This window comes from Balaenoptera physalus (assembly GCF_965194825.1).
Source record: "Balaenoptera physalus genome assembly, chromosome: 18".
In the NCBI taxonomy this organism is placed as follows: Eukaryota; Metazoa; Chordata; class Mammalia; order Artiodactyla; family Balaenopteridae; genus Balaenoptera; species Balaenoptera physalus.
Genome location: NC_138899.1, coordinates 3,401,262 through 3,414,325, shown reverse-complemented (window position 1 = coordinate 3,414,325; position 13,064 = coordinate 3,401,262). Strand labels below are relative to the sequence as shown.

General features: G+C 39.4%; 1 protein-coding gene across 5 annotated transcripts in view; it reads left to right on the top strand.

Moving 5' to 3' along the window:
- MYO16 (myosin XVI) overlaps positions 1–13,064 on the top strand; it is a 546,696-nt gene that overhangs the window by 516,418 nt on the left and 17,214 nt on the right. For all 5 annotated transcript variants that reach the window (XM_082435257.1, XM_082435255.1, XM_082435256.1 and 2 more), the window contains one exon: positions 8,811–8,896. In XM_082435257.1, the coding sequence (XP_082291383.1) occupies positions 8,811–8,896 (86 nt within the window). The remainder of the gene's footprint in view (positions 1–8,810; positions 8,897–13,064) is intronic.

Sequence of the window (13,064 nt, the reverse complement as noted above, 5' to 3'; positions counted from 1 at the left end):
ACTGTTATACAAACTCTTCCAGAGAATAAGAATGAAGAAGGAGAAGAAAAAAAATTAAAACAGAAACCTCTCCCAGCTTGCATAAATAGGCACTTAATTTATGACAGAATTGGCATTGGAGGAAGAATAATCAATTGCTGTCCATGTGAGGAACAAAAATGAAACTTGACCCCTACCTTACGCTATACACACACAATCCCTGGTAGATTTTAGATCTAAACGTCAAATGTAAAATAAACTTTATAGAAGAAAATATAGAATAATAATTTTTTAACCTCAGAGATGGGAAAAGAGAGGACTTCTTAAACAAATTAAACAGGATACAAAAAAGTGCTAACTGTAAAGGAAAAAGAAAAAAAAAAAAAATATATATATATATATATACACACATATATATATATATATGTATATATATGTAATAGGATAAAATATTTTCAACACATTTAACCAACAAAGGGCCATATTCAGAGTTTACTTTAAAACAAACAAAAGCTACTGAACAGAAAAACAGAAAGGACAAATGAAAAGGCATGTCAACATTTTTAATGAAGTCCAAATTTATTCGTAATTCGAGAAATGAACATTAAAACCACCACGTGAGGGGCTTCCCTGTGGCGCAGTGGTTGAGAATCTGCCTGCTAATGCAGGGCACACGGGTTCGAGCCCTGGTCTGGGAAGATCCCACATGCCGCGGAGCAACTGGACCCTTGAGCCACAACTACTGAGCCTGCTCGTCTGGAGCCTGTGCTCCACAACAACAGAGGCCGCGATAGTGAGAGGCCCGCGCACCGCGATGAAGAGTGGCCCCCGCTCGCCGCAACTAGAGAAAGCCCTCGCACAGAAACGAAGACCCAACACACCCAAAAAAAAAAAAAAAAAAAAACACCACGTGATCCTACTGCAGACCCTATAGAATTTCAGAACTGACTGACCAGGATGAGGAGCTTTGTGAAAGGATCACCAGGAATGTTAGGGCAGGGATTTCATTCAGAGGAGAAAGAGCCAATACTGATTTGAGAGAGAACGTTGGGAGCTTCCGGGTAATGGACAATGTTCTATTTCTTGACTTGTGTGGTAGTTAAGTTCCTCACTTAAAAAAAAAAAATGGGAGAGAAAGAGGGAGGGAGGGTATTTCAGAATGGCTGTTAGGTAGCCAGGGTGGTGGTACTCCATGGCCGTCAAGAGATTCTGGCTTCACCGTCCTATCTCTGGCTTCCCTTCAGGTCCAAGTAAGGTCGGGGGATGTAGTTTTTCATCTGAGCACAAGGATGTTCATTGCTGACACAAGGATGTTCATTGCTGACGTGCCCAGCAGGAGGGGGCGAATGGGTCTTGGGGAAAATCTACCCAGGCGATTCTCATCACAAGTCATGCTTTACTTGGAAGGAGTCATGGGGTGGGTAGTTGATTAGGGCAGGGCTCGTTCAAGCTTAGCATCAAGGACCCAGGGTAATGCGGGAGTGTTCTGTTGGCACGCAGGAAAAGGACTGTTTTCATCACACACACACAGAGAAAAAGCCCCAAAGTGTTTCTGAATGCTACCCCTCCCCCCATATTAAGCAGGGATTCCATGTAACGATTGGTTAGAAGTATCTGGCTCGTAAGACAGAGGCTTTTCGGTACGATGGGAGGAAATGACACTGGGAAGATACAGAAGGATTTTTATACCTGCGGTAAAGATTTCTAGGGAAAGGAACTGCAGTTACCAAGAACAGACAGACGTACCGGTTCCCAGGTTCCCAGAGCATGGGTCTTTCCTTAGTTTTCTCCTCTCTTCTTCAACAACATATTACTATTCATCTGGCGTTTTAATTTTATGCAGGTTATAAAAGCTGTACATGTTTTATGTGACAATTTGGAAAATACAGGAAAGAATAAACAATGAGTAAAACCCACCATTCCTTGTATTACCCAGAAATACCCAAAACATGTCTAATATTCCACTGTGTAGAATTCTGGTTTTTTTCATACAAGTATATGTGTGTGTTTATATAAGATGTTTGGTTTTGTTTTTATAAAGCTTGAGTTATACTCTACACGTGGTTTTGACAATCTACTTTTTTCCCTTAGAAATCTCATGTGGTATATCTCTAGGTCAACAAATGCAGATCTGCATTGTTTACAGTTGGCTGTTAATTGTACATGATGCATAGCATCTCATCAGATAGGACTAACATGACTTAAAATAACCCAGCCCTATTTGTTGGATATTAGAATTATCTCCTGATTTTCTATCCTTAAAATAAAACTGAGTGTTTATGATGGATTACTCCAACTTGATTAAAATAGACATTTTGTACAACTTTCCATGTTAATGTGTCATGTCCAGATTTATGTGTGTGTGTGTTTAGATGGAAATATAGAGATATAATCTTTCTTTTAAAACCATTGCTTTCTGAAATCTCTGATGATAACCCTTTACAAAAAGGATAACAAAAACATTGTATACCCTTATACTGAAATTAAATATTCCTAAAATAATAAAAATGGAATTTGAGTGATAGCAATAGTCAACAAGTGTGTGATAAGAGAATATTTCACAAAGGTTGCATATATCTAGTAAGAAGGTAATTAATTCATTTTTTATTTTCAGTTTTGGAGTATTTAAGGATAGCTGCTAAACAAAAAGGGAATTTAAAATATATTGGTTGATCAAAACTGAATGCACAAACATTTAAAAAGATAACCATATATCCTTTCATTTTTATTAAATTTTCACTCCCTGCCATTCTCCCTAGCTCACCTTGGGTGATGCTTGTTCTACCACAAGGAAAGAGAAAATAGGCACTCCCCTTTACCAAAATATTTAATTTGTCTGTGTTTTGAGTCAAAAGCCAAAAGCTATGGCTTGGTAAATGGTCCTAGAAAACTTAATACAAAAAACTCTGAGTTTTACTCTAAAAATCAAAATAAACCCCAAAACCAATGGAGCAAACCAAAAAACCCTCTAGACCAAATGGAAATTTTTGTGGAATATGTTGCCTGAAATTAATCATATAAAATTAAATATTTAGGAATATCAGGCTTCAAAACTTCAGTATGTAACTGATAGTGTATGTTCAAACCCTGAAACAGAGATTTATACGTTATCCCTTAAATGCTTACAGAGACCAGATTTTAAAATAAAACTAGTTCTGCGTTGTTGTTCATTGAAGATCACTTGAAAATCTCGAGTTATGTGCACAAAAGGAAAATTATTTCAATTAGGATTTCAGTCTTTCAAAGCAACATGACATGTTTATTTTGATTTACCTGTGTGGACACCATGAGCGTCTGGGTTCCTGAAACCTTCCCATGACTATTAAAATATCCGGCACAACGCTCTGGATATTCAGTCAGGCACTCAGTAACAGCATTTACTGATTGGAACAATGTTGCATATTTCATAAGAACCAGTAAGTCCTATGCCGGGGCCAGAGTCAGAAAACCTCTCCTGGTCGGTATGATAAAAACTGATCAGATGTTATATATGTACAGCACATGATATATACATGGTCAGTATAACTCAAATCGGTTAGTCGTACTAGTTCACAATTCACAGCGTATAGTCAATATGCTTACTGAATAAAGGCACAAGATGGGAATAAAATGTTTAAAATAACTCGAAGTTTTCATTGAATCAGAAATAGTGTTATTTTCAAGGAAACGATTTCTCTGGAATGCCAGTATCTGCATGCTACCTCTGCTTCCCAGAAATAATTATCTGTTTGTTCATTTGCTGAAATATAGTTATGTGTGGGTAATTATAGCTATCACTTACTTTAATTGCCATCCTTTTACTGATGCGAACACAGACTTAGATCTTTTTTTGTATATTTAATTATTCCCTGGAATTGTGGTTATTTATCATTAGATTAGAGAACAGTTTTTAGTGCTAGAACGTTGTAGTTATATCAAACAAAATATTGTGAATCTAAAGATGTTTAGTGGGGAAATAAAGATATGACAAATTCTATCTAGGCCATTTTATGTTCAGTATGATTTTCTTTCTTGCTGCTTGATGACTACGCATTTTATCGCTGGGCATCAGAAAAAATGACAATTAAAGAATACAGTCATTACATTTGATTTTACACTTACCATTCTCTGAAGATTGTCTTTCTTTATTTGTGCTGTGTTTATCCTCGGTGCATTGTAAGGATGATCTATGGTGATAAAGTACTGGGTGAGACCATTTACAAGACCAGAAGCTCTGCATTCTTTGCATAGACTCCAAGGCCACGTTGAACCTAGTGCGATGGTAGCACCAAACCACATCGACTCTGGGAACTTTGGAGAATGGCTTTTTTCACTCATGCTCAGGAAAGATCCAGACCCCTAGCGAAGGAGCCTTTGGTTAGAACCCATGAAATGTATTCAAATATAGGTTTTGCAACCTCATCTTGTTTATAGGAACTGTATAGATTCTTTGGAATTCATACTGCTTTCTGATTCAGAGCCAAAGTGCCAGAGGAAGCAGGCCTTCACTCGACAATCTAGAATATGGTGCAATTATCTATTTTGAGCAGCAGAAGGTAGGTTTGTCAAGAAAGCAAGCTCCTCAGGCATTCAGAAAGCCCTGCTCCACTCCTCCTTTTCATTAAAGATAGTTTGAAGTCATATTGAATAATTTCTAATTTGGACTTCATTTAATTCAGTTTCCTCCACTGTAGTTGAGAAGTCGGGTTGAAAATGGCGGATGGAACTGCTGACTCTGCCATTTCCTAGCAGTGTTGCGTTGTTCCTCTCTGCCTGCGTTCAGACCCAGGGCTGATGCACGCTAACTCCATGACCCTGAGAAAAATGACTTAACCTCTCCAATTCTCAGTTTTCTCAGCTTAAAAATGGGGACAATCAAAGGACAGTCCCCCTGCCCTGTGGGATTGTTATGAGGATTTAGTATCAATACAATGATGCTAGCTAAAATTAGTGCTCAATAAATACTACCTATACACAGATATCATAAAAGGCTTAGATATTTTAGAGCTAGAAGATCCCTGAGGATTTATCCAATAAAAACAAGAATTATGTACATGACATAGATGAGGTATAAGGCAGTGAATTAATTCCTCCAAGACCACACACAGGCTATAATACTAGAATCAATGGCTCATGACTTGTTTACACATAGACCCAAGTACCCATGTGTATGTATAGTCAAACACACAGGTCATTTTGATGGTCTACACTGGTGTTCAGACATTACGATTCGGAGCCTCTGGCATGAATGGAAGTCGGGGTATGTGGGTAGAGTTCAAGGGAAGGGAAGCACACTGTTGCTGCCGCAGAAAGAGTACATGGAAGGAGGGGTGTAGAACTGTGTTTGCTGGGAATTATTGCCCCAGAGTCTGGTCTGGGAGAGGGCTGTGCCTGCCCTGAGAAAACTAGAGCAGGTTTATAAGTATGCGTGAGCAATCGTTCTGTGATGGAGACCCCACTTCCAATGGAAGTCAGCAAATAAGGGGCTTCAGATGAACCTTGAATGTGCCCCCAGCACCAGTCAGGGGTCTTCAACCCCGTAGGAAAGCACAGTGGGATTCTCTACCCCAAGGCTTTGGGATTCTTCTGATGCCTTTGTGTAACAATGGCCCTTAGCTACATGAGGGACACATGTTCAAAAATTTACAGGTGAAATAATATAATTTCTGTAATTTTTTAAAAAGATAATGAGAAGTAGATGAAACAAGATTGAAATACTGAAAATCCTGAAGCTTGGTGATGGGTCCATGGAGTTTCACTCCATATTCTCTTTGCTTTTATATGTACATGAAATTTCTGTAATAAAGAGTCTTGAGATATTTGTTGTCTTGATAGATAAGATGGGTTAATTATTGTAGTTTTATGTGCACTTCTTTGAATACTTAATGAAAATAAACTTGTGTATTATTTAGTGGTCATTTATAGTCTCTCTAATTTTCTGTACAGAGTCTTTGCCCATATTTTAAAATATGAGGGTAGGTCCTTTATTTTGACTTGTAGGATGTTTTAAGAATAATAGAGCCTTTTATTTGGTGTATTTAAATGTTCTGTTGTTCTTTTTTAATTTGCATTTTACTTTTTTGATATTTTTAAAGTATATTTATTTTTAGGGTTCGAATAGAAGTATTGATACATTTTCTTTTCCTTCATGGCGTGTGTCTTTGGTGTCATTTTTAGATCATTTGCCTTTAAAAAGTACTGCTTCTAATATGGCAACAAAATAAAAGATTTTGTTGGCCAAAAAGAGAAACCCTGCCTTTTCTAATCTCCTTTGCACCTTCAGTGCTTCCGGCTATTCCTTTGCTCCTCCGGATTTACACTCCCATGCCATATTTGCCATAACCGGGCTTTCTCATCTCCCTGCTATGACCTTCAGGGTCAGTGCCACCCCAGAGTCCTCTTCCCCTGTAGCCCCCTCACCTCCTGCATCACCAGGAGGAAATGACATTCCCAGACTTTCTCCAGTGCCCCTTTCTTCTCTGTCACCACCCAGCCTTCCATCCCCACCGCCGTCACTGACTCTATCTGTCCTGACCCTTCTTTAGTCGACAGGTAAGAGATGCCTTTGCACTCACCACTTAGGTACCCTGGTGCCACAGCCCGTCTCAGAAATCTACAGTGCTACCCATTGCCTTCAAATATCGCCAGATTCTGTGACGTGTTAGGTGACGCCTTTAATTTCTGGACTACACCCTCCAGGTCCCCTACTTTGGCCATCTTACAGGCCACCCCCAGGATGTGGAGACATCTCGTGTTCCATGTTACGATGCTTCAGCTCTTCCATTCCCTTGGCCAGGCTGACCTTCCTCAACCTTGCTCACCTTTCAAAAGCCTCCCCATCCTGGAAGGTCCACAGCCTTTGGCATCTCCACCATCACTCTTCCTCTAATCCCTCAACCAGAGTGAATCCCTGCTTTCTCCAGATCCATCTCAACGCCACCTGTGCCCTGTGGAACCCTTAAGTCATTCTGTTGTGTATTCTGCTTAAGAGGCATTACCGTGAAGATTTGAGCTCCTCGGAGGCAGACCTTTTCTTGAGTCTTGGCGCATTTCCCAGTGCCTTATTCAGAGGGTGACCTAGATGTTTCCTAACTTTATTTAGTTGACACTGTGTAAAGCAGTTCATGCTAATGCCTTGGCTCTGAGTTTGGATCCTTGCTAAGCTCAGTTTCTGTTCTGATTCAGCGAGCAGTCTTCTAATTGATCATTTCGTTTCTAAAAATGAATCACAGCCCTCTTCTCCTTCCCCAGGTTCCTAGTCTCTGTAAGACGTCCAGTGAACCAGATTCTCTAGCAGCAGATATTTGTCTTGCTTGTCAATGAGCCCTTCATCCCCCTCCACATGAATCCCAAACTCTTAGCTTTGCCCTGCTACCTGGACATACATTTTATTGTGACTATTTGCTTATCTAGTTGCCTGGAATGCCAACCTGTGTGTGATCTTGGATTTCCACCCACTCTTCCTCTGTATTGATTCCGATCACTCTAACACTCACTGCTTGATTGGAACCTTCCCCACACCTGCTACCCGGGTCTCGATACAGTATTCCCCTGGGCAACTTTGGACATTGCTATTGCTTTTGACCAAGACCCAGTCCCCCCATGACCACCCATCCGTATGTCTATCACTTCCAAGATACTGGCCCTCTCCTGCCCAGTCTCAATGAACTAACCCTTCCATGCCAAGGTACTTGTATATATATCAAGAAGATCAACTGGGGAGACTTCTTATGTGTTAACAGGATGTTGTGGACCTCTCTGCAGAACTAACTCTCTAACTGGAAAAATATGAGTGATTTTCTAATGATGTTTAAATCAGGAATCATGTACATGTTTAATCAGTTGTACCATACTGGTTAATTATGATTTCAGATGAGAGGAGCAATCACTTCAGAATCTAAAGTTGTCTAGGTTGAACTTTCATTGGATAGTTACTTTTTAATCCATTCATTTTTATCAGTAAGTCACCCGATTGATCCCTCTCTCACAGTGCTTCTCAGCCAGGGATGATTTTGCCTCCCAGGGGATATTTGGCAATGTCTGGGGACAGTTTTGGTTGCCACAGCTAAGGAGGTGTTGCTGATGAACACGGTGCAGTGCACAGGACAGACCCCAACAGAGAATTACACAGCCCAGAACGTCAGCCAGGCTGACGATGCAAAACCCTGCTTGGGTCACGAGGGATAATTACTATAACCTTTTGGAGCCTCGAAGGCACTTCTGTATCGTGGGAGATATAAGTTGCCTCAGACCCGCCACTGAGCCTATAGGGTTGGTTATGTATTGGTCTGTTGTGATCGGGCAGCTACCCCGACCTTTTCCGCATGGAATTTCACCCAATCTCCTCCTTCCCTTTGGGTGTAGAATGAACGATAGTCAATAGAATTCATCTGACACGTAGACTTGATGGTGTCTTATCTGTCTTCCATCTCAGCCACCCTGCTACCCCACAAATGGGAAACAAACTGCAACCACAGGGACCCATTTACCCTCCGTTGCCCACAGGCTTCTCTTTCCCCCATCAGTGTTTCATCAGACTATTTTCAGCCTCTAGAAAAGTTTTCCTTCTCCCCTCCAGTACTTCTTTGACCACGTTTGTGCTATTATGACATATTTCTTCATTATCATTTCATCTTTTTTTGCCAGTACATTTCCTCTTTGATTAGATGGAACTCCAGCAATACCTGGTATTACCATGCTGCCTTGGGAAATTTATTTTTCAGTGAGTGTTTACCGACCTTCATTTCAAACCATGAAATGTCACCATTTTAGTTTGTTCAATAAGTACACGACTTACTTTATTTGGGGAAAGAACACACAACTTAACGGCTATTTTGCGTTGACCTCCATAGGTTTACCTGAAGACGATGGATTCTCCAGGTTGTCTGGGAGTGGGACCTCCTCCTTTCAGAGACATAGAGAGGGTCACACCACTCAGGTAATGACCCCTCAATGCTTACCTTTGCTATGATAACTGAAGTTAAATGCCTACAAGAGATTCATGAAGGTGTGACCAAGAGTGTTTGTTCTTATTGGACTAGGGAACACAGTTATTTTCAACTCTGCTGTAAGTTTCTTCACCTCAACATTCTCTTTCCCTTTGTATCAGCTAACTGCTCTCTATTTTCTGCTGGTTTCAAAAAAAGAAGAACATCCACAACAAATAAAAATTAATAGATGGTTTCATATGAACTGTTATGACAACATATGTAGTGGCATTTTAAAATCACTGTCAGGTGAAGGGTATATTGCATCTGCTGAATGGTATGAGTATTTCCTGCATTTGACCTCAGCTGAAATAGGAAGGCTGTAAGTGAGGACAATATGGAAATAAAATGCTTGAAGCCCCTGTGGTTTCATGGCCATTATTTCTCAGTTACCACCTCAAATTCCATGTAATCCAAATTCATTTATAAACTATCATATGATCAGAATACTGCAAAATCAAAATGAGATTGCAGTTCACAAAACTGTTTTGATGTGCTTCAGTAATTTCACGTGTATGCGTAATGTGTTTGGCCTCAAAAATTTTGCCAAAATAAAGAGGATTATCACTTTAAAATAAACACTAGTGTTTGTAGAAAGAATAAAGGATTTATATCAATAGTTTAGTGTCCTTTTTATGTTGAACTTTAAAATACTGTTTTCAATAAGTATCTTCAAAAAATATGACTTTGCTTTGAAGGTACACAACCAACAATGTATCAAAGATTTTATTATCAATATATTAAAGATTATTGCTTTAGCAGCAAGATTATTTTTTATGAAATTACAGCACAACTTTTGCTTTGTCAAATATCTACATTAAAATCGTTTAAAAACTCAGTCAAGTATTCAGATGTTTTCATGAAACCAACTATCCAGCCAAGGATCTGTTTTCATCTGAACATTTGACATTATATAGGCACGGTTATATTATCAGCTGAGATTTTCTAAATAACACTGATGAGCTAGTGGGAAAAATCAATAATTTAATCTTAAAAATAAATCTTACAGTAGACAATATGCTGAAATCACTTACGCTGATATATAGGCATTGAAATAGAAAAAAAATGCTGATTGCTTGCAATAATAGATTGTCCTAATCTCCCCTCTGTTCCTTAGAGATGCATTTACTTTACCTTGTAAGCATTACAGCTGCTTTATCTATGATAATTCACGGGGGAACCTGTTTGTAAAGAACATTGGCTTGATTTTTATTATAGGGTTGGCTCCTATACGTTAGAGCACAGTGATAGATACATCCTTCCCAGGGCTCCCACTACAGTGTGGTTCATAGAGAAAAGGGTTAATTTTGAGAGAAGGTGCATAAAATAGGCATCTCTGCAACTTTCCCTCTGATCTTTCATGGATTTGGCTAAGATGCAAAGAGGGATGGGAAAGATCACCGGGAGTAATTTTCCATTCCCAGTTTTCAATGAGGGCTTGTTTTCAAATGCAAACAATCTCTAGTTATCTCACAGTGCATTTTTTCAAGGAAATGGAAAACCAGGCTCATTTTCTTCCACGCCTGGTGTGGGCATTCTCCTGGCAGGACACATGTGTCAGTGTTGGGGAACTATAACAGTTACGTGGAACTATGCCTTGAATGGCCACACATCTCTCAGCATAAATGCTTCTTGTATGGCATTTATAGAGGAAATATGGACACATGCTGGCATATTGCATTCTAGATTTTCTAGTAATGCTATTAAATAAGAATTCTATAAAATCAGCCCTGAACTGATTGGGCATGTAGCAATAAAATTAAATGTTGACTAAAAATTGAATTCCTATTTGAGGATGTCTATAGTTTAATTAGCATCATCAGTGATTTTAATGAAATCCCTTTAAGGAAGATAAAATGTCTGGGTGTTACTGTAGATAAAGAAAACAAGAAATAGATTTAGCAATTTGCCAGAGGTCGTAGGGAAAATGCAGTGTCCACAGTTTGAATGAATGTCAAGGTCCTATGTCTTGTTTCTGAGAGTGAGCTTACCATGACATTAAAAGCAATGGAGGAGTCATCCAACTTTTACATAAAATTTAAAGAAGTTTTGGTCAAGGTGAAAATCTTAAGTAGCTGTAGTGGACATTTGTGGTTTGTGTTTTTAGCTGCTGGCCACATATTTAAGTTTCTGGCCTACCATCATGATAATATAAGGAGAGAGATTTCACCTTCCTCCCTTCCTTTGACAGCTGGATAAATGCATGTGAGATGGGCTCTGTCTATCCACCATGGGTTATGGGTTGAGAGACATACGATGGAAGGGATGAGGATAGATGTCGCCATGGGGGTGTCATCTGGCCACAGTGGCTCCCTCCGGTGGCCAAAGATGTTAGCCTGTGTCTGTGACCGCCGGTCACCGCGTTCACCTTGGGTGCAGCCCACGTGCCAAACCTGTCCTTAACTTCACGTCCAATTATTTTGCTTTCCAATAAATCTTCTACCTGTTAGAGTTAGTTTCTGTTTCTTGCAAAGAAGAATTCTGACTGACACACTAATTTGATTTTATTGTTATTATCTATAAAATTTACTTTATATCAAAGGGTTTTTTTAATTTTATTTTTTATTCTCTATTTTTTTTAATTGAAGTAGAGTCGATTTACAATGTTATGCTAGTTTCTTCTGTACAGCAAAGTGACTCAGCTATACATATATATACATTCCTTTTTTATATTCTTTTCCATGACGGTTTATCACAGGATATTGAATATAGTTTCCTGTGCTATACAGTAGGACCTTGTTGTTTATTCATTCTAAATGTAATAGTTTACATCTACTAACCCCAAACTCCCAGTCCATCCCTCTCCCTCCCCTCCTCCCCACTGGCCACGACAAGTCTGTTTTCTATGTCTGTGAGTCTGTTTCTGTATTGTAGATAGGTTCATTTGTGCCATAGTTTAGATTCCACATATAAGTGATATCATATGGTATTGTCTTTCTCTTTCTGACTTATTTCACTTAGTATGATCATCTCTAGTTGCATCCATGCTGCTGCAAATGGCATTATTTCGTTCTTTTTTATGGTTGAGTAGTATTCCATTGTATACATGTACCACATCTTCTTTATCCATTCATCTTTCAAGTTTTACATAGAGTGTGCATTATTCTTTTTTTTTAAAATGTATTGTGTAATGAAATGTTTTTATTTATTTTTATTTTTATTTATTTATTTATTTATGGCTGTTTTGGGTCTTCGTTTCTGTGCAAAGGCTTTCTCTAGTTGCGGCAAGCGGGGGCCACTCTTCATCGTGGTGCGTGGGCCTCTCACTGTCGCGCCCTCTCTTGTTGCGGAGCACAGGCTCCAGACACGCAGGCTCAGTAGTTGTGGCTCACGGGCCCAGTTGCTCCACGGCATGTGGGATCTTCCCAGACCAGGGCTCAAACTCGTGTCCCCTGCATTGGCAGGCAGATTCTCAACCACTGTGCCACCAGGGAAGCCCTGCATTATTCTTAATGTAGATGTAAACAATTTTCTAATAGGGGTAGCACCTCCATAAATAGCTTCTTTTCTCAAGGTACAGAATATAGAAAATGTAGTTTATGTTCTATTCCATCATATTTTTAAAATTAATTTGCAAAATGTAAGGACTTTATGTAAAAGTAGTAAAAATTAATTTTGTTTAAAATATTTGGAACTAGTAAAAGCTGAGACACTAGCCGGATCAAGTATGTGGCCGTGATCATTTATGCTCCTTGTGTAGAAGGCTTGGTAGGTCCAGGCTGTGAACCAAGGCGAACTATTCATGTCCTTCTGCACCCCAGGGCACAAGTAAACCAGCAGTGAAGGTGTAACATCGTGGAATCCCACATCCTAGTCCTGAAGGGGGGCTTTGTGGCATTTCCCAGTTCTCGAAACTGGAATCGCAGAGGTTGAAGAAGCCACTTCATGTTGGTTTTTGAATTAGACAGTGTTTATAAAAATACCATGCCATTTATCTACTTGACATTTTGTAACATGTGAAATCATTTTTTTTAAGTTTATACCATTTGGCATGATGCAGTCCCTTAGAAGTAAGTCAGTGGGGAGAGACTCAGCACTGAATGAAATACTGAGAATACACCCACCAGCCTAGAGGGACTTCTTCGTGTTTGTGCTGAGACTGCAATGCTGACTCAGGGG